Genomic DNA, 25,790 nt, shown 5'->3' on the forward strand with positions numbered 1-25,790 from the left:
CAGATACTTCCCTTGGCTTGCATAAGCAGAGGAGGGCTTTTGGATGGGCCAACTCATCCTGTCAGCTAATTGTTGCTGAAATGGAGTGGCTAATAATCATTCCTAGAACAGCTATACAAATGGAGCAACCCAATAGCTTGAACTTTCTCTGTTTCTTGGTGCCCTACAGCAAAGAAGTGCTTTCTAGTAGACACTCTGTCCTCGTCCATAGTAACATTTACAATTAAAACTAGGTCAGTAGTTGAAACCATGAAGAACTAATTGTCTGTGTAAGTGTAACACTTCTGGCACTGTGAAGACAAACAAAGACAGAAAAACAGATATTTTGAAAGACTTGAGAAAATTCTTCTTACGTAATTCATTGCTCTTTGAACACGAACAGCAAAAATAGGAGAAGAAATGTAATTTGAGAATTTGTGAATCTTCTCATATTTAAAAAATATGTAGTAATAATCTGCTTTGTAACTATTTCTGGCTAAATACACTGGCATCACAATTCAGAGCACAGCTCTACAACCTTATTAGGCAACTGGGAGTGTTTTCTGGAGCAGGAGGTAAAAAAAAAAAAATCGTTACAATGCCTTTACCTTCCTGACCAATATATTCTAGGTTCAGTGCCATGGATCAACATTACAGTTGATTTATATCACCTTCTGAATCAATCTCATATGGCTGAGATGCACCAAAAATATTAAAAAGAGAAGGAGGTAATTAATGCAGAAAAAAAGTACACAAACCTTAAATAAAACCACTTTCTATCACTTTGCTAAAATAAGCTTTCAGGCAGATGCTAACATTCCGAGCTGGCTGACAGCCTGAAATGAATTTGTGGGAATCAGGTACCACAAATGGGTGGCTTGGAGAGAATGTGAAGCCTCCTGTGAGTTTATTTAGCATTTTCCTGATGTCCCAGGTGATCTCAATGGGCCAGAGCAGATATGATCATTGTCCCTGGAACATAAAACCAGTGCAGTGGTGTATGCGATGCAAAATACAGGTGTCATACAGAATGTGAGTGCCTAGAACAGGATTCTTAGTATCATCACACAGTGCTACCACGCTTTCCAAGTGCATAAGCCCCGTCAAAATCCATGCAGAGATCAGTCAAGGGTTGGGAGTGGATGAGTCACAAGTATCTAGAGGGTGACATTATGTAGATTACGATTTTAACTCTCATTGTTTTTTTCTGCATACAAAATAAACACAAACTAATTTTATTGAATGTTGCTATACAAACCCTTGGTGTTGACTGCTCTCTGCAGAGTGCTTTAAAATAGAAGTTATAGCTACTTAACAGTTTGGAGAGTGCAACTGAGACTGATCTTGACTAAAGTGGAGTTGGTTGCTGATTACAATTTTCCTGTAACTGCTGACTTCTCAAAATACATGTGCCTCTAAGAGCTGTTGCTACATCTCTAGTGGCAATAGTATATATTTGTAGTATTAAGTAGCGCTGGGTTCTTCCCTCCACAAGGTTCTAGTTCTTCCTGCAGCACCCAAAGGTTTAGACCAGTTATCCAGATATAGAGACTGAAGCTTTATATAGCATGCTATCTCAGATCAAAACAAATATCAAGATAGTCATTTGAGCATGCAGCAAACATCTAAAAATGGCATTTGATTCCTAAACTTATGATTCATAGGTGGGTACATCAACCATCAACAACCCTTTTGTTTCCTGTAACAACTCCCAGAGAATTAAATGTAGATGCAGGAATCTGCAAGCATGAGCAATGTAGCTAATTATTATAAGGTAAACTATGATGGAAATCTACATCATGCCTACCATCACCAATAAATGCAGGATGGCTTATCCTTCACTGAAAGAAGGATGAAGACCCTCATGCTTACCACAGGGTGAGATAATTCCCATAGCCAAGCACTGCAGTAGAGGTAACACACAGGGCAGACCCTCACTCACCTTTTCATGACTTATCCGAGCACCCATACCCTACATCAAATGTCTTGTTTTAGTAAAATATGGACCCTGAGCTGTAGTTCCAGGTGACCTTCCAAACTGTGTTCACAAAGGGCAAGTTTGGCCTCAGAGCATTCAACAGCACAAACTAGAGTGTCTTGCATGGTGTATTTCCATGTTCTCAGTGCAGTATACAGGGAAGAGGGATATCATTCCCATATAACACATGCATTTTGCTTCTTACCCATTATTTACCAGGAGCAGTTCTATCTCATTTTATGCACAGAATGGTTTGTATTTATGAGAGATTAACCTGACCTTGATTTTATTAAATTTGGAAATATGACAAAACAGCCGACACTGTAACATCTCAGACGTGTTTGTGAAGTGCTTTAAACACTTAAAGCACACTAAATGCTAAATGTTAAATATCATGATGGCAGGCAAAGTGCTATTGGTACAGTAGTGAAAATGGCAGCTGTAGAACATTCCCAATATGCTGAAACCAATCACTAAATTATTCTTGTTTACACATAGCATAACTACAAGCAACTGACATAACACAGATGTATCTAGCTCAGTATCTAGAGAACAAAGACAAGTTTTTCTAATTCCTTCTGATTTCAAGTTTCCATACTCTGGAAGTTTTCTTTAAAGGGCTAAAAAATTATATGCCATGTTACAGGTGCCAGGTAAGACTGTTACTCTGTTACACACAAATGAGAAGCAATGAGCTTTGCTTAGCGCTCTGTTGCAATATTGCTTACTCTGCTTCCAATTAATTTGCATTTAGGTGTGGGAACTTTACAAATGTGATATAGCAGCTCAAAATATTACTTTTGCCGCATGGGCAAATGTCAGGAAAATTATCCATCTGCATTCACAACAGCACCCAACTCCACTCTTTCCTCCAATAAGATGGTGTCTGATGTCATTCAAACAAACATATACATTCATTTCTTTCTCAGGGTGAAACAGAAAATATTTGTAAGTGACAGCATATGTATCACTCTGCTAGTGCTAGTTCCATTCTTGTATCCTATTATTTTTCTCAAACTGTTCAGGTACAGCAGTTTAAAGCCTTGCTCAGTAACCATTTGCTTTCCACCTCACTCAATTCATCCAAATATTACTGGGATCTTATCAAGAAATTTCCACAAGAATTATGTAAATGGAGGAAGTACCATGCTAATACTTATTTATTTAACATCCCAAAGAACACAGCTATCCTGAGCCTGGATCAATAATAATTCCTCTAATGAAAATGTGGTCACAAACAGAATGCCCCATCAGAAACAACTGCCTTCAAATCTAATCTGCTTTACAGATGAGTAAATTCACTAAACAACCTGTTAAACAAATACAGTCATGTTTACTTTCTGCAGTGCTAGACAGGCAAAAGCCAAGAAGCATTCCTAGGAACAAAGAACAAATAAGAAGCAGTAATTAATTCATTTTGAACAATCATAAGAGCAATAATAGAGTGTTTTGCATCTTTGGCTACCTATATTCAGCAATTATCTCAGACAACTGCAAGAGAAGTGTAGGGAACAGAACAAAGGTCTTTATGTAACCTTTGTTAACCTCACCAAGGCTTTTGATACTGTGAGCAGAAAAGGTCTGTGGCAGATTTTGGAACGTTTAGGTTGTCCCCCCAAGTTCCTTAAAATGATCATCTCACTCCATGAGGATCAGCACAGCCAAGTTAGATACGGTAACACACTTTCTGAGCCCTTTTTAATTAAGAATGGTGTGGAACAAGGCTGCGTTCTCGCTCCTACCCTATTCACAGTCTTTTTCAGCATGATGCTCCAAAGGGCCACAGCAGACCTCGATGATCAGGACGGTATCTACATTCGATACCATACTGATGGAAGCCTATTCAATCTAAGGCGACTGAAGGCCCACACCAAGACCTTAAACCATCTTGTCCGGGAGCTGCTTTACACTGATGACGCCGCCCTTGTTGCCCACACAGAAGCAGCTCTGCAGTGTTTAACATCCTGCTTTGCAGACGCTGCTGAGCTCTTTGGGCTGGAAGTCAGCTTAAAGAAGACAGAGGTCCTCCGTCAACCTGCACCTCAGGAAGTCCCTCATCATCCCCACGTCACCATTGGCCAATCAGAGCTCAAATCAGTCCAGCAGTTTAATTACCTAGGCAGCCTCATCGCCTCGGATGGTAAGATCGACGGAGAGATAGACAACAGGTTAGCAAAGGCATATAGAGCTTTTGGAAAACTGCACAAAAGAGTTTGGCGTAATAAACACTTGAAGAAAAGTACTAAGATCAGTGTTTACAGAGCCATAGTGCTGTCTACTCTCTTGTATGGTTCCGAATCATGGGTCATCTACTGCCACCAGCTGTGTCTTCTAGAACCCTTCCATCAACGCTGCCTCCGTACGATCCTAAACATCCACTGGTCAGATTTTGTGACCAATACATCTGTTCTAGAACAAGCAGCAGTCACAAGTATAGAGGCCATGTTGATGAGAACACAGCTGCGATGGGCAGGGCACGTCTCCAGGATGAAGGACCACCGCCTCCCTAAGATCCTGCTTTATGGTGAACTTGCCACTGGCTGCCGCATGAGAGGAGCCCCAAAGAGGAGATACAAGGACTCCCTGAAACAACATCTCAGCCTTGGTCATAGTGATCACCATAACTGGTCTACTCTGGTCTCCAATTGGGAGGCCTGGAGACACACCATCTATAACGCAGCTGTCTCCTTTGAGAACACACTCAGGATCACTCTCGAGGAGAAAAGGCAACGCAGAAAGAACCGTGTCTTGCAGAATACACCATCTAAGGAGTCTTTCTGCTGTGCCTTTTGCAATCGGATATGTCTGTCTCGTATTGGCCTCATAAGTCACCAGCGTGCCTGTAACAAATGTGGATAGAGCCTTCCCAAATCTTCGTTCGCGAAGCCTAGCCATGATTCAGCAATTAGCCTCTCACCGTAAGCTGAATGTCAAATAAATACTGCAGACTGTTTGCTGCTCTTTATGCCTGTGGAATACAACTCTGTTTCTCTGAATATTTCCCATTTCATCAGGTCATATCAAATCATATTTTGTCAGTGTTTATTAATTCAGCCTTAATCTAGTCACATGACACACACTTCAATGCACTTAGTTTAAAAAAAAACACACCACTTTTCATAATTTCAGTTATTTTTAAATGTGAATAGATACAAACAATTAGCCAGTGACTTGCGCATCAAATCTATTGCATTCAAGCATGTTTTTACTTAAAGTGTTGAGCAGTCATTTAAAATACTATTTCCCTTTACTTTTAAATTGCAACCTACAGACTACAGAGTTGATTTCCTCTCTTTGTAAGAGTAGTGACTTGAGCTAACACTAATGGGAATTATTGAGGCATACCATTAAAGTTCTAGACAGCCTCAAGTTTTCAACAAGACTAAGAAGTACCGCTGTGCCACTTAGAGATTATTTTGCGAAAAGTAAAAGCTTAGCAAAGGAACACGGGCAAATTTTCCTTCCACCCTAATATGATTAAGTCTCATTTAAGTTGTACACATGGGAATACAAAAAATTAAATATGTACATTTAATCCAGAAAAACATGGAGGAGAAAGAAGGGGATGAAGAGAAAAAAAGTAAATTTAATTGGTTTACCTGATACTGTACAACACTTTTCCAGTTTTAGAAATCCTCAGCAACTTGTTGTCTGTTGTGACATCATGGAAATTTGCTCCCTTCTCATTGGCAAAGAATAAATCTGGCTTCCAAATCGAGTCCAACATAGAGGGATCCAAATCCAGGGAATCATCAGGATATTCGCTGTAAGCCAGACGTGAGTCATTCCACTGCTGTCTCAAAAAAATGTTCACTCTGTAGTCCTACAGAAATGCCATGTAAAAAGGTTACTAAGCCATCAAAACTGGAAGCCTGCTTTAGCTTTCTTTATGCTTTTAGATTTACTACAGTACCAGGATTACAGCAAACATTTGTGTTACCCTTTGAACATTAGAGCTGTCATTTGAAAATAAAGTTGTCAAAATGCTGTACTGAACCAACAGGTACATTTTCCAAATCAAAATTCCTTTAGTGATGAGAAAAACATTAACTGCAACCTCCAATATCAAATATAACCCTCTTTCAAATTCTATGAATTAACTCAGAGGTGCTTAGAAAGTCAAAAAGCATTGCAGTTAGATATATACAATTTCAACAAATATTCTGTGAAACTAGCAATTTAAATAAATTGGTTCCAATATGCAAATCAATTATGTCTAATGTACTCATGAATAGCTGCTAATTCCAGTGAAGCCAAAATTGTATAGAAGAAATTAAATCAGCACTTCTTATTTACTATTTGTTTGCTTTTTCTATCTACTGTATGCTTTTTCTCTGTGTTTCTTCATTTACTCCTCTCTCTCTACATCCCATTAAAAGTGGCCTAAATGTATTCTTCTGCTCAGTGGTCTCCTAGTCACAACTGGGAAAGGCAGCAATTATTTAGAGGTTTATATAGAATGAACACTAACACTGTCAAGAACTGGTTATTAACAGGGAGTGTGTAAAGAGCATTTAGGGGCTAAACTCTCTGGAGGGAATGGAAAGAAGCAGACGCTTATTCTCCTTATCCCAAATTTCCAAAGTCATCTCCCCCAGTTTTCATTGCTTTCATAGCATATTTACCTGAAATTACTATTTTTAATTTGCTTGTGAACACTCTCTTAGAAACACATCTACTCTTTCTCTAAAAAGAAAATCTTTATTAATATTGATTATATTATCTGAAGGAATATTTAATCAAATAATTCTGTTGACAGTACAAACCACTCACATTCAGGATTTGCTTTATGGTAACCGCAGTACACTAAAATGGCAGCACTCTGCTTTTGACTTGGAAAATGTATGAGCTCACCTGGGTTTAGTTAAGTAACTGAACTGCACAGTCTAAAGAACTTATTATTCTTGAAATATAGATAAATATTCTCACTCTCATTGGAGCTGCAACTTGTCCTATATACAGACTCTGTGAACAAACCCTTCCAAGCTTCAGGTTTCCCACCCTTTGCCCAGTAGGGTGGTAGGGAGGTGTGCTGCTGCCCTGATAGAACACTTCTGACATCCAAACTAATGCAGTTTTTTAACCCAACGAATGATGCTTTACAATCTTGCTATGAGCATGACTTTTTCTCCTTTTTTCTTTTCATTTTCATTTTGTTGTTTTGCATAGATGTGAATCAAAACAGGAATGTCTACTAATCAAAGCAAGACAGACCTCAAGAATAGCCTGTTTATTAAAGATACTTACAAAAGCCCATATTGTACTTTTTATGATGGTCTTGTTTCAAATAGCTACTTGCAGTTCTGAGCTTATAAAATGTCATCACATCTTGTAAGGATGCGCTATCCATAAGTACACTATTCCTTATTTCGCAGTCTTAGAAACTGAGTGTCTTATGTTTATAATGTGTCTTTAAATTTATATGTGTCTTTATATGTGTCTTAAACTTTATATGGGACATCTTAGTCATAAATCCAGGAAAGCACTTGATTGCGATTCTGCAGAAAAGAGGGCAGGAGCTGTCATCAGCAACTGCTGATAGAATAAAACTTCTACAACTAGTTGCACAACTGCCTTTAATTTTTCTTTGTAATAAGATATATAATGAAGCCCATGAAAAGCACAGGGATTTTTTCCCCCATGATACAGAAATCATAAATAAGTCAAATCAGTAAATTATACAGAAGTATATGATAAAATGAACCTCCGTGGTTGGTGATTTAGATAATAAAAAGCAGTCTAAAAAATCTTTGTTCATAGAAGAGCTTGCATATGATGATATATATTGTACCAAAATCATGAATAATGCCAATTGGATTAAATTACATTTTTCAGTATGTCCCTTCATAAATATCAGAGCCATCACACCGATGCTTTCCCTCTGCAAGCCTTGTTAGAAACAAAACAGAACTGAAACCGTTGTTTATGTCTGATAGGTTTTACATATATATGTATATATATATTTTAATGAGAAATAAAAATGGAAATATAAGATACACATCATAAAAACAGCATTATTTTTCCCTCCTATGCTTGCAGTACGAGCAGTTGAGAGGGATGTGTGTTTACACATTCAGACCTAATCATGTGCAGAATTTTGAATTTACTTTTCCTGTGCTAACATTGTAACTGTCTTTTGAAGAAAAATTCTCTTGAGAATGGTAGAACAACACGGGGCTGAGGCAGACTACAGTGTGTATTTTGCAAGTTCCTGAGGGTAGAAGTGGGTGGACTGTAGTAATGCACTCCTACACAACCAGGAGTACACCTGCTCTACAAATTCTTTCTGACAGCACCACCACTCTGAACAGGGAGCGTGGACCTAAAGATTCCATCTCAGTTGCAACACCAATGCTAGCAGTAGCTTAAGGCAACTCAGATAAACAGCTTTCCTCTGTTCTCAAGCCATAAGGTCAGAGTAATACAAACATACTGAAAGAATATTAATCTGATTAGTTTCAGTAGCTTTATCTGAAGATTTAGGGACTCAATCCAGAGATATACTTAGTTTATGTTATAAGAATGTAGATAGAAATCATCTTTCAGCAAATCCAAATCCAGATCCACTGCCCAAAGGTTCAGCAAAGCTCTGGATTCCTTTGTTCTCAGGCACTGCTATGGCAGGGGCAGTGCAGGGGAACCCTCCTCCCTCTTCGGTGCTACTTTCTGTTTCTGAACTGACACTTATCTCAGATCTTAGCTTTCCTCCCATCTTCCCCTCCAACAGCACTGATTTCCCAGAAGTTGAGTCAGGTGTCTGAGACAAACAGCCGACTTAGCTGGTCTTCCATGAATTGAAGGGGCTTACCAAAAAGACTAAATAGGAATGCTAACTGAAAAGTAGTGGTTTAATGACCTATTTCAAGGCCATGCAACAGAAAAGTCCTTGGTTACCTATGCACCTAAGCATTCAAGGTGTCCCCAATTACTCCAGTGGGAGCCTTTTATATATTTAAAACTATACATGCGAACTAATCAGGATCTAAGAAGCTTATTTGTAATTACAGTTTAAGTTTTTTTCTAGTTGGAAGATAGTATCATACAGCCAGCCACAGCCAAGCTTTTAAAATAAAGGAATGGCAATTTTTTCTGCTAACATAAGTATTTAAAACACAACCGGAGTTTGATGCATTCACCCCAACAGAGAACCTGCTCCATAGTGTCAGTCATTGATTATAGGGCATAATGACAATAATAACGTCCTCACAGTTAGTCATTTCTGTAATTAACAATTAGGTTGTCAATGTACAAACTCTCTTAGCTTCTCCTACAGCTGATAGCTAAAAAATCCTGGTCATTAGCAACACTGAACATCTGAATTCTTTGGGATGCTGCCCAGGCTGATGCAGATTACTCATCTGTGATACTCGACAGCAGTCATGCTGTACAGTGAATTTTCTGCTGAATACTGCATGTGTGAATGCTTCCAAAAATAGATACAGAGTTTACTGCTTTATTCAGTGAAGTTACTCAGGATCATCTTTTTCTCTTTCTCTGCAAGTTAGGACTTACATGAAAGATGAATCAATGAAGAAAATTTCCAACTATATTATTTGACTCTGGCCTTTTTTTCCCTGTTTTCATTTTGGTATAATATATATCATTCTAATATGGAAGAAAAACATTTCTTTTGTAGGAAAAAAGAAATCTATTGGGATGCTGTCCCGTATGTGCATTATAGAGCAGAATGACTGATATATATGCATTTCGTTTCTCTAGATCTTTGGGACTAAAACTCATGAAGAGTCTGTGGAATTCATCCATGTGAACCAGCACAAAATCCTGTTTTATTTCTGAATTAAAAGTTTTAGTTTTAGAAGAGTGTGCTGCACACTGGAGTTGTGCTGGCTTTTCACACAGGGAGGAATTTTATCCTGCTCTCTGTCTTAATCAGAAAACAGCAAATACTCTTGATAATGTTATTGAGAAACTGGCTTACTGAATTTAGTAGGTCTGGGACTGTAATCCTATTTTCCATGTTAATTTCTCCTACTGAAAGCTTCTCTAAACAAGTTTTCATCTCCCAAGTTTCCAATGAACTGCTGTAGATCGTCCAAGTTATATTCTGATAATGTCCCTTCAGTATATATACATGGTTTCACTAAGCATTTCTCTCCTCTGAGACAGGAGTGTCTCCATTGAATTTGCAATCCAGGCTTTTAAATGAATCGTTTAGTTTTATGTCAAAACCATCAAGAGCATTTTATAGGGAAAAACGATTCCTAAGAGTCAAACAAAACTTGTTATTTATCACAAGGGATGCCAACAGTTTTACCACGATTATATCTATTTCAGAAAGGCAAAGTAGATGGAACAGTAATTGATGTCTGGCTCTCAGAGCAGACTGCTAAAACTAGTCACAATAGTCATTAAAGAAGTGACAGCATTAAGAAAATCAATATCAAACCATTGAACAGCATCATAGAGAAATCTTCCCACACTTTCAGCAGATATTATGAACAAAGCAAAATAAGAAAGCCAAGAGTCTTTGTTTTCAACTACTTGAATGTTTGGCTGTTTTCGCAAAATGTGTTAATGAACATTGGAAAGGTGCACATTAACATATTTGATAGAAGGTAAAATGCAATGAGGGGATTTAATCAAAGCAATGAAGGAGTCTAATTAATGCAATCAGCATTAGGTCGTGCAAATATTTTCATTGAATGCCATCTTGTAAAGCTAGTAACGTGCAGGATTTTTGCTACTTAATGCTATGCTGATGGCTCTGCATACTAGGATCAACAGACATGGTTGGGTAAAAAGGCTACATTCATGGCTATCTTCTCAGAATTCTTTAAACACAGGAAAAACAACTGAAGTTTTCCAAAAATAATGAAAATGAAGTCTGTTGATAATTATGTTACACATGATATGTTTTTTCCTTGTCATTTTTAAGTTAATTTTAATTTTCTTTTAAGGTGCTTTTAAAATATTACAGATAAATACTCTAAAGCATTAACTTATCTGTTTGTTTTATAGCTATGTATGTTACAGATTGTCAATTATAGTAGAGTCTTTCCCACACTATTTTAGAAAACAATCTGGTCTAGAAAAAACTTGCCTTTTATCTATAGAAAATATTAAGTAACAGGATGGGGTTTTAAATAAAATTATTTAGGAGCAGAAGTTTTATGTTTCTACATTCCTTAGTCACCACTTTCCAAAATGATGACAGGAATTACAACTGAATCTAAGTGAATATGAAACAAAATACCTAAACTGGGCTAACTATCTGTTCTTCAAGGCAGTATCTATTCCATTTTATAAAAAAGTAGTTCTTTGGTTTACTTCAAGTCCTTTTGTGGGTAGCAAGTTCATTTTTAGTTACAAGGATATCAGTCCTACAGGAAGCCAAGCATCTTCATTGCCTCTGGTTTCAGAAAATTCAGAAAGATCTGGATGCTGCGTAGGAATACCTAGAAAACAGTTGTGAAACTACTTTGCAATTGCTTCAAAAGTCCCATAGATATGAGCACCTAATATTTATTATGGGTTTATTACATTATGATGAGAAAGCCATCAAAAATATCTCTCTGGACTAACCCCCATAGTCAGGTGTATGTAGGCTTGAATAAACAACTGATCTTTTTTGTTCATTTTTGAAAAAGAGGATTTCAAAACTCAGAATCTTTCTAAATGGACCCAGAAAAATAGTTCTTATTTTTCTTAGCAAATATTGATAAAAGATAATAGACTGCTAGTCTTCTAGACTAAAAAAAAAAATTGGACTAAAATTTTAATTTTCATTTTTTTAGCTTGATTTGGTTAATCCTAAATTAATAATTCTAAATTAAAATCAAAATCTCATGCTGAAATGAAAAATAGAACTGTTTATTTTTAGATTTATCATAATTAAAACTGGCATTTTCATTTTGGCTTTTTTTTATTTTTTTTTGACTGAGTGTATTCTTTGCATTCAGTCAAAATACAAATTTCAGTCAGGTGGAATCCCGTAATTTCCTAGTACCTATTTAACCTCAAAATGCCTAAGTCTTACACCTATATGTTATAGCCATTTGATTCATGTTTTGCATTCACTTCAGTTAGTGATGCGGCTGCAATTCACAAAGATTTATCTAAGTTAACCAAGACTGTTATCTGCAGCAGCAGATAATTCAGCATGTGGTGTAAAACACACTCGAACATGGAGTACTTGGCAGGGAGCCCCACAGCTGAGCTCCAGCCATTCCTCTGTCTCTTCAGTGCTAATAAAACCTGAGAAAGCAGGTTTGCAAACACTTATATTTGCTGCTATCACAGTTAGTACAGACTATGGTGGGGTTCCTATACAGGTGCATTTGGACTTGATAGGCGAGTTTAGTAATTTATATATCTCTTATATAATTATTCTATATTTATTTTTTGTTATTTTATTTTATTATTATTATTATTATTTGGCTTGTAGGTTTTTAGTAGATTAATAACTTAGTCAATGTCCCCACATCCTGAGCATCCCTATTCTACATCACATCCCACTCCTTCACAAGATGGCTTCAATGACCAGTCCCACTCACCATTGTAGTTTCTGCTATTGAACCAAAGCTGTTGATAAATATGTTGCAGGTAACATTTACAGGAGGACCTGCAAGTTGAACAATAAATAGAAAAATTGACAGGTTTTGTTCATGACATATATTAAGTATTGTTGTTCTCTTGCCAATGACATCATAGCACTTACCATTGTGGTTTCTGTGACTGATCCAAAACTGTTGATAAAAATATTGCAAGTAACGTTTACTGGAGGACCTGTGGAATGCAATAAAAATGTTGCAATATACATTGAAACAAAAGTACAGATCCCTCAGCCTCCGTACAATCTGGTACAGATGTGGCTGGAAACAAGTAGAAAGTGAGTTTTCCCAAACAGATCATGTAAATTTTGATCAAAAGAAAAACTTTATCAACACTGATGTACTTAGCTAGTTTCATTGGAAGTTGTTATATAAATACACAGAACTACATCCTTGCATTTAGAGATTCACGAGAGAGTTGAGTGAGGGCTTTTTTCTTATGCACAGTACCAGCGCAGAATATACTTTAGCACTGCAACCACTCCTCTCTCCCTTCTCCCTTCCTCCAGGACTTAAAATTAAAAGATTATCTCTCCACATTTACTCCACTCTGTAGGCAAAGGCTTGCCACTGAAATTCCCAGCAAGGGCCACTTTTCACATTTGACTCCGGTCCACTGAAAACCGACTTAGACAACACTTCGTGCACTTGATCTGGAGATGTCTGGCTTGCCACAAACAGATATTTTAGCAATATGCATTCCAGCTTGACACAGCTTTCATTAAACAGCTGTTTATATTCTCTTCCCTCCCACCTCCTTCGCTGGTATTCAGCAGTCACTGATGTGTAGCAGAATGAATGGGGACTTAATATTTAAATAGTTGTCTATTAACCTCCTTGATTTTTTAGGCGTGATGAAATAAACAGGGGTTCTCAACTGAATCAACAAGGATTAATGCTAAATGCCTGAATTTCAGTGACAAAAAAGGTGGTACAAGCATTGAGTACCAGTACTTTCTTCTTTCTTTTCCCCATTATGGCTTTTAATCACATAATTTTCCATATAAATAAAAAAAAGTCAGTGCAGAGAATATAAATACCCACATTTAGTTTCATATTTAGATCTGAAATTGATTTAGATAAGATGGAAACAGTACTACTTTCTTTTTTGAAAAATGGAAAGATAAAGTAATGAGCCCACTCAAACCCAGTACATTGTCAGCTTCCTGAGTGCTAGGCCACCCACCTGCAAAGAAACAATCATGTTGGTTTTAGGAATCAAAATTCCAACAGTAATATGTTTTGAGGCTGTTAATTTCCAATGAAGTGTGTTGTTCTACTCAGTTTTTTACAAGAATTGTTTTTATAATACTTTCTTTTTTATATTGTAAATGTATGTCCACTTTCAACACCAAGCCAAAACAAACCAAATAGTCTGCTATTCTCCCTCCATATTATCCTTTTTATTCCTTTTAATTGGTGATATTTCTACTGGCTGGGCACCTTTACCAACATATTTCTCTTCATCCAGACAAACTGAATCACTGAATCATTGTAATCGGAAGGAACATCTGGAGATCACCTAGTTCCCCTAGTCCATTTAGTCCCAAGGCAGGATCAGCTAGAGCAGGTTGCTCAGGACCATGCCACATCAGACTTTGAATATATCCAGAGATGGAGATTCCACAGCTTCTCTAGGCAACCTGAGCCTAGTCGCCCTCACAGTAAAAGGTTTCTCTCGTGTTTACATGGAATTTCATGTGTTTCAGCTTGTGCCCACTGCCTCTTCTCCTGTAACTAGGTACCACTGAGATGAATCTGGCTCCATCTTCTTTACTTACACCCCATCAGTTATTCATACACATGGATGAGATCCCCCAGAACCTTCTTCTCCCTCGGCCTCAGCAATCTCAGCTTCTTCTTGTATGACAGGTCCTCTGGTCTTTTAATTACCTTCCTGACATTTTGCTGGGCCCATATCAGTAAGTTCATGTCTCTCTTACACTGGGGACTTAGCATTCCAGGTGTGTCTCACCAGTTCTAAGCAGAGTGAAGGACCCCTTCCCTCAACCTGCTGGCAATGCTCTGCCTAATGGAGCCCAAGAGGTGATTGGCTGCCCTTGCTGCAAGGGCACATTGCTGGTTCATGTTCAACTTTGTGCAAACCAGGACCCCCATGGCCTTTTCTGCAAAGCTGCATTCCAGCTGGTCATCCCCCAGACTGTTCCTTCCAAGGTGCAAGACTGCATTTCCCTTTGCTGAACACGCTGAGGTCATGTTGGCCCATTTGCACGGCCTATCCAGGTCCCTCTGAATGGCAGCACAAGTCTCTAAGAGATTAATCATTCCTCCCAGTCTTACATCTCTTGTGAATTTGTTGAGGGTGCACCGTGTCCCATCATCCAGGTAATTAATGAGGATGTTAAACAGTATTGACCTAGTATCAATGTCCATAGCACACCAGTAGTGACTGGCCTCCAGCTGGACTTTGTGCTGCTGTTCATGCCTTTAAGCATGGCAATTCAGTCAGTTTTCCATGCCCATTTACCTAGTCTGTTCCAAGTTGTGAGAGACAGTTCAAAAGCCTTGCTAAAGCTGAGATACACACTGCTCTCCCCTTATTCATCAAGCCTTTCAAGTCCTCATGGAAGGCAATTAGCACTGTAAGGAATGATTTGCCCTTCATAAATCCATGTTGACTACCACCAGTCATCTTGAAGCCATCTGGAAATGGCTTCAAGAGATTTGCTCCAGGCTTTGAGGTAAGGCTGGCCAGCCTGTAGCTCCTGTATTCTCCTCCTTATCTCTCTTAGACATAGGCGTGACATTTTTTTAACACATAATGACTAACCTCCTCCAGTTGCCATGACCTTTCAAAGATAATTAAGAATGCAACCACCCAGCTTTCACAGCACTTTCACAGAATATTCTGAGTTGGAAGGGACCCACAAGGATCACTAAGTCCAACTCTTAAGTGAATGATCCATATGGAAATCAAACCCACAACCCTCATGTTATTAGCACCACGCTCTACTTGTGGGTGTGTCCTATGTGTTCATGTGGACTCATCTGTGTCCAGTTTGCCTAAATGCTCTGTAGCCTAATTCTTCTCCACTGAGTTGTTATTGGTCTGGACTTTTTCACGCGTCTCAGTGGCATGGGATTCCTGAAAACCATTCTTGACAATAAAGACTGTAGTGAAGGAGGCATTGAGTGCCTTGGCATCTTCCCATGCTCTTTGTCAAGTTTTCTTTAATATCAGGGTGTTGTCTTGCAAAAGCCTTCATATGCGAGCATGAGATTTCCTGAGTGCCGGCAGAACCTGGTAAAGATGCTTAACTATGTTAGGAAAATATGCTTAACTATGTTAGGAAATATGCTACCACATCACAGACTGCAGTCCAGATGTACGTTGAGTAGGTACGTGGTAGAGCACTGTATCTTACAAAAAAGCAAACACCTCCCTCCGTTTCCCTACTCAGTTATATAATTACATAGTGTCTTTTGCTTGTGTTCTACTGGTAGGTGTGGAACAGTAACTCAGCAAACTCAGTAAAAAAAAGAGAGAAGATTACATTTGTGAATACCCGAGGAATTTGAAAATAAATAAGTCTATGGGAGCTGATGCGATGTATTCCAGAATCTTGAGGGAATTGACTGATGTATTTGCCAAATCACTCTCCATGATACTCTCCATGGCAATCACATGAAGTTCTTGGTGACTGGAAGAAGGGAAGCATTGCATCCATTTTTAAAAAGGGGAGAATGCAGACCCTGGGAACTACTGACCTGTCAGCCTCACCTCTGTGCCTGGGAAGATCTTAGAACAGATCCCTGTAGAAGCTACGCTAAAGCACATGGAGGACAGGGAGGTGATTCAGGACAGCCAGCGCGGTTTCACCAAGGACAAGTCCTGCATGACTGAAGTGGTGGCTTTCCATGGTGGAGCAACTCCATGAGTGGACAAGGGAAGGGCTACAGATGTCACCTATCTGGAGTCCTGTATGGCCTTTGATACAGTACTCTACAACATCCTTCTCTGTAAACTGGAAAGGTATGTTGGCTTTGCTCAGCCTGCAGAAGAGAAGGCTCCAGGGATACCTTATTGTGGCCTTTCAATATTTAAAGCAGGCCTGTAAGAAAGACGGGAACAAACTTTTTAGCAGGGTATGCTGCAATAGAGTAAGGGGTAATGGTTTTAAACTAAAACAGACTCCATCCGATAAGATTTTCCTAATTTAATTGTTCATTTAAAATGAAAGCGGTAAACTTCTGTGAAGTATAGCCAAGGTTTGAGAACACAATCTAAAATTCTTCAAAGGCAATGGAAAACTTTAATTTGACCTTACTGCCTAAAATCTAAAAAGAGCTGACATTACCTGTAAAAAAATTAAGCAAAGTATAATTTTTAATTAAATCTTTTTCTCCCCCTAGTTTTCCTTTTGTCACCTCCAATGTAACAAGACGCCTTTAAGGGCACATTCAAGATAATCAAAGTGATCTTTGAGTCATAAGAAAAATGTCTGTTTCTTGAAAGGACTTAGGGAAAAAAAAAAAACAAAAACAAACCAAGCCCAAACCAGCTAATGCTCAAATCAACCAGAAAGCAGATGGCTGGTATTCTGATAAACAGCTAAGATATCACTTCTGTTCCCTTCAGCTCTCTTTTCCCTGCTTCCCCAGAAGGTCTGCTGTGGCTGCTGGCAGTCAACAGGACTCTCTGATACACTGCCTTCCTGAAAAACCCTGACATTATAATGTCATACACCTCCTGTGACCTCGGGACACCTAGCACTTACAGAAACTCAACACTCATCTGCTCACCATAACCACAAGAAATCTGAATATACAGAATATTCTCCTGAATTTGCTGTGGCATATTTCCTCAAATGTCCTGTACCAAAGTGTCTATGATCTTGTTGCCATCTGGCTAGAGAATGAATCCTTTCCTTGTCAGCTTCCAGAGAGGGTGAACCCATCCCAATGTGCGGGAATATTTCCATATGGAGTGATGAGTGCTGAAAGAAGTACGTTTGAGCCCCATCCAGCTTCTAACTCCAGTCTTTGCTAAATATTCTCCAGTATTGATAGCACACAGCCAGAAATCTGCCTTCATTTCATACATTCTTGAAAAGATTTACTTGTACTCTTGCCCTGGAGATCATCCTAAATGCAACTAATCATATCTGTATCCTCAAGTTCATCCCAACCCTTGTATTTTTTGGTGTCGAGTTTCCAGGTTGCACCTGGCAGCCTTTTTCTCTTCACATTAATTTCAATCATATAGCTAAATTGTCCTTAGTGGGAATATTATAATCATACAAGAGATTTAAAATTATACCTGTGCACTTGCCAATTTTCTTTGATATGTGTATTTATTAAGGGATTTTGTAAGGTAAATTAAAGTACAGTACACACAGAGAACTGTGAACAAAGCAGAGAGATGCTAAAGCAAAAATGAGAGATAATGAGGTAGAACCATCTTATGGAATGACAGTGAAAATATTGGCAAGATATTTACAGATCTGTGAGGAATCTTGTGTCTTTTTCTACACATAGTATTTCTTGTCTACCTTCTCCCTTTGTCCCTCGTGTCAATGCACTATCTCAGATGTTTTATTTTGTTCCATATACAGGGGAGAAAGGTGAGCCAAACTCCCCTTCTCCCTACAGATCAGGACTTTGAAAGCCTAAAATCAGTCCCGTCTGGGTGTGGAGATAGAGCAGGGATCCAGGAACAGGACCAATGGGCAAAGGGGAGAGGCAGTGATCCCTCCAGGGACTGAGAATCCTGTCATCTGTGGGGCAGGGATTTCATGTCTGAGCTCAAATAAAGGAGGTGAACGAAATGTGGGTGAGGGAAGGACAAAGACCCATATGCTGACCTAAACACCAGTAACACATACCTTAGGACAGCAGGGGAGGGTAGAGGAACTTGTTGGAGATGATTTTTTAATTGCCAGTACTGGCTGGGGGTTTAGCAACCATTAATCCCAACCAAACTGAACAGCCTCCAACATCCAGCAGTCTTTATGAGACCTGAAACAGAGCTAACTCTATGGAGGGCTCTGCTTCTGCAGCTGCAGTACTACAGGTGCCTGAATTACCACTTCAAGACGTTGCCAATCCATCTCTTCATGGCTCTGCAGGCACATCACTGTAAGTCAGACAGCAAGGATGAATTGCTGCTGGGACACCTCAGCTGGCCATGGTCATTAGACAGAAGCAAGTTGTTCATCATCATAGCTTCCTCCCTGCTCAGAGTGTGGCAGACAGGATAAAGACTGGAGTTATCAAAGCTAGCTCAGCCAGTCCTGTGGCCAGGGACCATGGATATTGGGCCAGGAAGAGAAAGGCGGCTTTGATGCACTGGAAAAGTTCCTCTAAGCCACAGGGATCCTGCAGCTACTCCAGAAGCAGTGCAGCTTGCACACTTGTTTGTAAGGACTTGTATAATGGATAGCCCAAACCCTGATGAGAAATTTCTCAAGATTTATGGAGTTTGCTTAAGGTTCTTGTAAGAAAGCAGGAGGTAGACCACAGGTAGTCTTTATTGCAAGTACCTAGGTAGGACTTCTCTCTTTCCCTATCATTCTGCCTCTGGGCAAAACCAATGTTTTCGTCTATTCAAATATCATCATCTCATTAGTGTGTTAACAGCTTAGTCAGAGGAGGCAATATTTATGGCATCAATACAACATAGTTACCCTAAGGCTTACAAATCACGGTGATGTTTTTTTGTTGGGAGTGATGCCTTTCATCTATAAGGTTGTCTTTCTATGGGATTTCTGTCAAGTGCATCACCCTGACTGCCTAAGTATAATCATGTCCAGTAAACAGAGAATTCCTTCTTCTTTAGAAATGTTCAACACAATCCAATGTAGATTATTAAGCATATGTCACTTATTATTCATTGATCAAAATTGCACCTACTAAACAAACAAACAAACAAAACTTAAACATTAAAAAAATCCCAAAAACAACGTAAGCGTAGAGTTCTCAAGAAATGTAGTAGTTGTATGGTACTTTGCACTGATGCAATTTGCTGGTAAAATCAAATAAAGACAAAATTATTGTTCTGCTTCATCAAGCTAAAACCAACATCCTCTGAAAGTTCATCTGTCATGTATAATAACTTAGCTTGCTGAGAATGCCATTTCTCCCAGTAGGAATATGGCAATGGTTTTGGTTGCTTACTGGTGCATCTAAGACTCAGAATCATACTCTGTGTAATCAATATACATTTGTGATCAACAGAATAAGGCTAAGAGTCACAAAAGCATTTACAGAACCAGAGAAAAACCTGAAGAGATCTTTAGATGCCTAAGTTCTTTTTAGGACTCTCATTCCCATTGATACAACTCAGTCCAAATATCACCAAGTATCTGACAAATATATGTGAGCAACATGACTTACGACAACAGTATTTTATAGACTGGGGGAGACACAACACACCTACAGCAGGTGAGAGATGGAGGCAATGCTGAATGGAATCAGCAGGAAAGCACTACGGATAGCAAAAAGTACAATTTTTCCCTAGTTCCTGCTGCCTATTTCCAGAAGTGCACATGCAGGCACACACACAATATAAATGAACAAACTAACATGAACTCATACCTCAAGATTTAAGCTGTTTCCCTTTCTTCCTTGAGAAAGTATCTGAGCAAGAATACAGCCTTATGACATAACCTGGATATAAATGGGCATGCAACATTTCAGAACTGAAAGCTCTTCCTCGGTAAAATACCACTGAGGCCTCACAAGATAAATACTCCAGTGATTGTCAGGTTCAGGTGATTACAGAAGAGTCATAGCAAGAAAATTCTCTGGAGTAAGTACAGCTAAAGCCATCTCTCTATATATACATTGACACAGTTTGAGCTCAAACAGTGAGTAGTCAATTTCTGAAGTGGTATGTGAGTTTTCAGCTGTGGGACTATAGCTGAATGTAACAGGAGTCATGCCGGTAAAATCCTATCAACGTTTCAAGGAAGGAGAATCCCTGCTAAGATGCACTTTTTTGTGCCTTAAAGCGCTTGTGAAAATTGTTGGATCCGCATGCTTCACATTCAGTGAATGCTTTTGTCCACAGACCCAATTCTGGAAGAGGAAGGTAAGTCTCACACTACAAAACCTCTTCAGTTCTGCATTTGGCATTACAGGATAGTCCATATGATGTGTTCATTCTTCCCTGACTCTTTCTGCTGAGGCTGATAACAGAAACATATATTACTGTCAGCTCTGGGTTACAGTGGGATATATCCACATAGGTTATCTAATAGACACTGCACAAGAACAATTTTCAGGCACTATTTTATTTCACTTCACAAACCAGGATTTCAGAAAAAGCCCTTCAAACAGTTGACAAGTTCCTGATTTACCCAGCTAACCTGAGCTAGTCTACAAAGAATATATAGCCATAGCAGTCACAACAGATCGTACAAATGTGCTAGAGCTGGCTTTCATGTGGGTAATTTGAGGGATGGTACCAAGGTAGTCATGGCAGGCTGGAATTCGCTGGAGGCCATTAACCTCAGCATGTGCTGAGCTCTGTATCATCTCGGTGTGGTGCAGAGCACCTCCGAGCAAATTACTTAAAAGCTAATTCAGATATTTCTACACAAGTCTCAGCAATAGTTGTGACTGAGTGCAGGCAGTCCCAGAGCTAAAGTCTTCCATGTGCAAATGAGACCGTGGAAATAAATCTAAAAAACAGTGAGTCAGAAATCTTACATCTGGAAACTTCCCACTGAAACTACAAGCTTACATTGCAAAGTTATTTACTATTTATGTCAACTTTGAAAATATTCAAATCAATGCTTTATTCTTTCATATGTTCATCAAATTCTTTTTCTTTCTCTGAACTTTCCACCAGTCTTTCAAATCTTTCCATTCCATGTCATGTCGAGCACCTCATTGCAAGGCATCTCTTTCTAAAATTTTTCTTCTTCCAATGCAATAGAGCAGTGGACAGTGTTTGGGGAAATTGAATTGTTTGCTTTTCTTCTGACATGAAAAGATCCAGGCACCTATTTCTTTTCTTATCACAAAACAGTACTCACTGAAGTGGCTCTCAGCCTCACTGCAAGGAGGTAGCAGAGAAGCTCCTCACATCTGGGCCTGAGAAACTGCTCGGTTGCTTTGCATTAAGGAAGACAGAACTCTTCACTGCTGATCAGCATATGAGCTGCAAAATGTGTGCAGAGGCCTGGGACACTCCTGAATGTGGTTAAATAAAAGATGGTATTACATCTATAGTCATAAAATCTGCACTTCAGTGTAGGGTCAGATAAACTCCTCTGGGTAATTTTATTATTAATAATGTTTCATGATGCCAGAGTAACCAACTCATCTAACAGACTGCATGGAACCATAACATAAAAAGTGTCCACTGAGAAGGTAGGAAGGACAATCTACTTAATGAAAAAAAATTATTAATAATAATATTAAAATGTTTGCAACCAGTCCTGGTTTCTATTTTTAGTCAGAAATAACTGCTTCATTTTCCTTGGCATACTCACCTCAAAACATTTCTTTAAAAAGAAAGGTTGCTTTTTCCTTCTTCTCTAAATATGTCTTACTTTGTTCCTTCCTTGTGATTCTGACTTTGTGTTGCAAAAATTAATGGAGGCTCAGTTATAAGCGTCACTAGCTACAGTTTCAAATACAGGGTTTGGTCAATACCTCTCTCTGTGGCCACAGAGACGACTCAGAATTGATTTTAACTCCTTTCTTGTTCCTCTGGGCCTCAGACATTCTCTTTATTTCACAACTCCGCCAGCTTTTCCTTTACTGCCTCCATAATGTTCCTTGCTTTAGTGTCTGAAGAAAGAAAGCAGCTTGTGTGATTAACATTATGGAGCAGACATTGATTTATGGCTGTTTTAGAATTATAGACCAAATGATACATGGGACACAGATGAACAATGGGATTTAGACAAATGGAATGGCTCATGGATAGGGAAAAATGACAACAGAAATGGTCGGGAGCTGGTATGGATGTCAATCAGCAACAGGTCAGAGACACACTGACCCATCTACTCATCACATCTAGTACTAACAAAGTAAAATTTTCCTTTTATTTTCAAACCTTTCCTGTTTTTTACCTCCTTACAGTTCAATTCATTTCCATACAATCTGTGCAAAAGATTATTTTGAAATCAATTCCTCTATCCTGAGGAATATCCTCTATCCTCTACCCTCTCCCCTTCAATGCTCTCATCAGTTGATCTGTTGCCTGTTTAACTCAGCTTCCTATCCTTTTCCTTCACACGTCCTTTCCTTTGGGAACTTTCTATCTGGTTGCACATATCCTAAATACCAAAAAGAATCTGTGTTTTAACTGCAAGACATCCTTAAGGTACTTTTTGTGTGTCTTTCACAGGCAGTTTTTTCAGTCATCATTTTTTCCTATATATAAAAATGGCTGTAAGAATGGGAGGGGAATAAAAACTCTTCACCAGCCTAGAAAATAAGCATCCTATAAACTGACTGGCTTACTTTTTTATCAATACCAAACCAGCTGTCTCATGTAGGACATTCATTGCCTTGCTGTGAGGAGTATCACATGGCTCTCACATAGGCTCAGAGCTCTGCTGACATAAACCACGTTGCAGGGTCAGGGCATCTGGTCTTTTTCTGAATTCTACCACTAATAGCCACACAAAGCAGAAGTCTTCTACAAATGAGACTATATCCACACTGAGGAACTTACTGACCCGAATTGAATCTGTCCCTAATTATTCATAACTTTGATAAGTCAAACTTTTATTTTATTAAAAAACAAGGAGTTAAAATCTGGTTTTAACAGACTGTGTATGCTTTACCTCACACAAAACGCACCTCAAAAGTGTGACAAAACCAAAATTCTCAGGAGTACAGAGCCAAAGAGCTGCAAAATTCTCCCAGATGCTTATTTTAGGATGGTTCCTATAAACAGACTGGCCAAAGGCTTTTAACACCTCAGACTGCCGCATCTGATGAGATATCACTGTCTGGAAAAGAAAACTGCTGCAGTCTGAAACTCTTATGTGGAGTGAATACATCTTCATTTTTACTTTTACGTGGGGAGAGTATGCGCACATGTTTATGCACAGGCAACAGGCTACATCCACATCTGGAGAAAAAGGGAGTTTTTACATACGCTCCTTGTTTGGCACCATGCATGTAATTTGCATCTCTTCAACAACTGCTTTAAATTGCGGTGTGAGAGTTTATAACAGCATTCTGAACACAACTGTTCTGTTATTTTATTTATTATTTAGGACTAATCCTTTATCAGACAGAGTAAACAGTAAAAGAAGATATAGCAATTCTGTTAAGAGGGTTTCATAGCCTGAGACATAGACATAAAAACAACACACATTGGGATTAGAGGCAGCCTAACATAATGAGTATTGATCTGGTAAATTTTAATCCTAGGTTTTCCCTGACTAATTATGCCAGTTTAAGGAAAGCATTTAGCCTCTTCTCAGATGTATTTCCCCAAGTAAAAAAGCAAAGGATATTAACCATATTTGTGTTCCTGGGATGGAGAAAGAACAAGTTTGCTCATGCAGTGTCTATCAGCTGAGTGTTGGTTACCAAGCTTTAAGGGAAAGTACCCACAAATCAACTATTCACAGATGTGCCTGGTTGTTTCTATGTAGCCTTGTGCTTTGGATGCACACAAACACACAGGTAGGAGTTATTAGCTTTCAGAGAAGAGCATCATACTGCTACTGTGCTTCCCTAGACACTCCACTGTTTGCTATAACCAAAAAGATCTCAGCTCCATAGCAGGCAGAAGGAGTTGCAGCATCTGATGCTTTGATGCGTAATACCCAGGCCCTTGCAGAGGAACCTTAAGGGCCTCATATAGTTCATCGGCAGAACATGATGCTTCAGCACAGTGGGGTACCACTTGCAGAGAGCAAATAATCTAAAATGGGCTCTTTGTGGGCCTTCCTTACACTGATTCTCAGAAGGGTTGAAGTATCTCATTCAGGATCCACTGCTCAGACCATTCTGTACCAGGTCAACATATAAAACCTTACTTTGAAAAAGGAGTCAAGAATTTCAGCCTAGCCTTCTAAAACACAGACAGTTTTGCAGCCAATAACAAAGTTTTGAGAGATTTCATGCAGAAAGGGTCCTTTCTTAGAGTTTCTACACCTGCCTCAGATTGAAGGGATGCAAACTTGCATCCCCTAGACTACAAGGCTGTGGGTTGTTTCTTGGAAAATGCGGTGGGATATCTCTCACTGTCTCTTATTCAGAGGAGATGAGATTCATCCTAAAGTGCAGCTATGGTCACTGCTAAATATATTTAGTAGGTGTAGATAGCCTACAGTACCCAGTAAGTTGTGTAGCAAAGCACATTTGGAGAAAGAGAAACTGCACTCACAGACATTTCTATCTTAGTGGTTGGGGTAATTATCAGGAAAAGTGAGAGAAGTGCTGGCTCTTATAATATTTTCTATAACAGTTACATCAGCTGCCTCCAAGGTGTACTGGTTACAACAGGCACTTCTGTGCATCATATCAAAGAGGTGAAGAGGCTCTCCCCTCTCAAGACAAGTAGCTACATCGCAAGATTGAAAAGTCATGTTCCCTTTGCAGTTTTTTCCCTGGCTTAGTTAAGTTTGAAAATAGACCTCTCAGAATCATTTATAGTCCTTTGGATCGGATACTGAACCCTTTAAGCTAAGGGAAAACTGGACAAAAAATCTTTTGTATATTGTAGAGGAAGGGAGGCCACCCACAGACACTGTTTGTGGGTGGGAGTGTGGGGTCTTAAGTGATTACAGATCCACACTGAGAGGAATCCCTTTCCTGTGGAATATAAGGCAGGCTCTGAGATACTTAGTCCTTATAGGGAGATGGAGGTGAAGCAGTGCCTCATCGGAGAGCCTGATTTGGGTTAGGAGTGAGGCGGGTGCTAGGTGAGACAGACTGGGGCAGTTCTGTGCACACTTGAGAGCAGAACTGAGAGAATCTGAGGAACTTTAAAGTACAACAGTAATGCACTGCCAATTACACAGAAGGTGGCCCAGGGATTTCCAGGGCAGGTTGGTTTTGGGCTCATATTCCATCTGAGTACTGTTTGAAATGTTTTCTTCTTTTATTGACTCATTAAGCCTTTATGTTTCCACCCTTCCCAGATGCTGACACATAGTTGAGGCATAAGGAGTAATCATTATGTCATTATGTCTTCATGCCCTGGCAATATTTGAGGATTGCTGGTAGCTGGCATAGTTCAAATAAGCCACTAGGCTGCTCTGATTTATCCCTCATAAGTAACTGGATGCTTGGTGAATTAGACTTTTCTCTCATGTACTGTA

General features: G+C 39.1%; 1 protein-coding gene across 7 annotated transcripts in view; it reads right to left on the reverse strand.

Moving 5' to 3' along the window:
* Positions 1–25,790, reverse strand: part of GLRA2 (glycine receptor alpha 2) — a 129,387-nt gene that overhangs the window by 90,593 nt on the left and 13,004 nt on the right. For 4 of the 7 annotated variants that reach the window (XM_039379936.1, XM_027725229.2, XM_039379937.1 and 1 more), the window contains exons 3-4: positions 12,636–12,703; positions 5,557–5,780 (exon numbers count right to left, since the gene is read on the reverse strand). In XM_039379936.1, the coding sequence (XP_039235870.1) occupies positions 5,557–5,780; positions 12,636–12,703 (292 nt within the window). Of the gene's footprint in view, positions 1–5,556; positions 5,781–12,471; positions 12,540–12,635; positions 12,704–25,790 lie in introns of all 7 variants that reach the window. The other 3 variants (XM_027725230.2, XM_039379935.1, XM_039379938.1) reach the window with 2 other exon arrangements.

The sequence above is a fragment of the Pipra filicauda genome, unplaced genomic scaffold (genome assembly GCF_003945595.2).
Source record: "Pipra filicauda isolate LSUMZ 115617 unplaced genomic scaffold, ASM394559v2 scaffold180_size1756469_pilon, whole genome shotgun sequence".
Taxonomy (NCBI): domain Eukaryota; kingdom Metazoa; phylum Chordata; class Aves; order Passeriformes; family Pipridae; genus Pipra; species Pipra filicauda.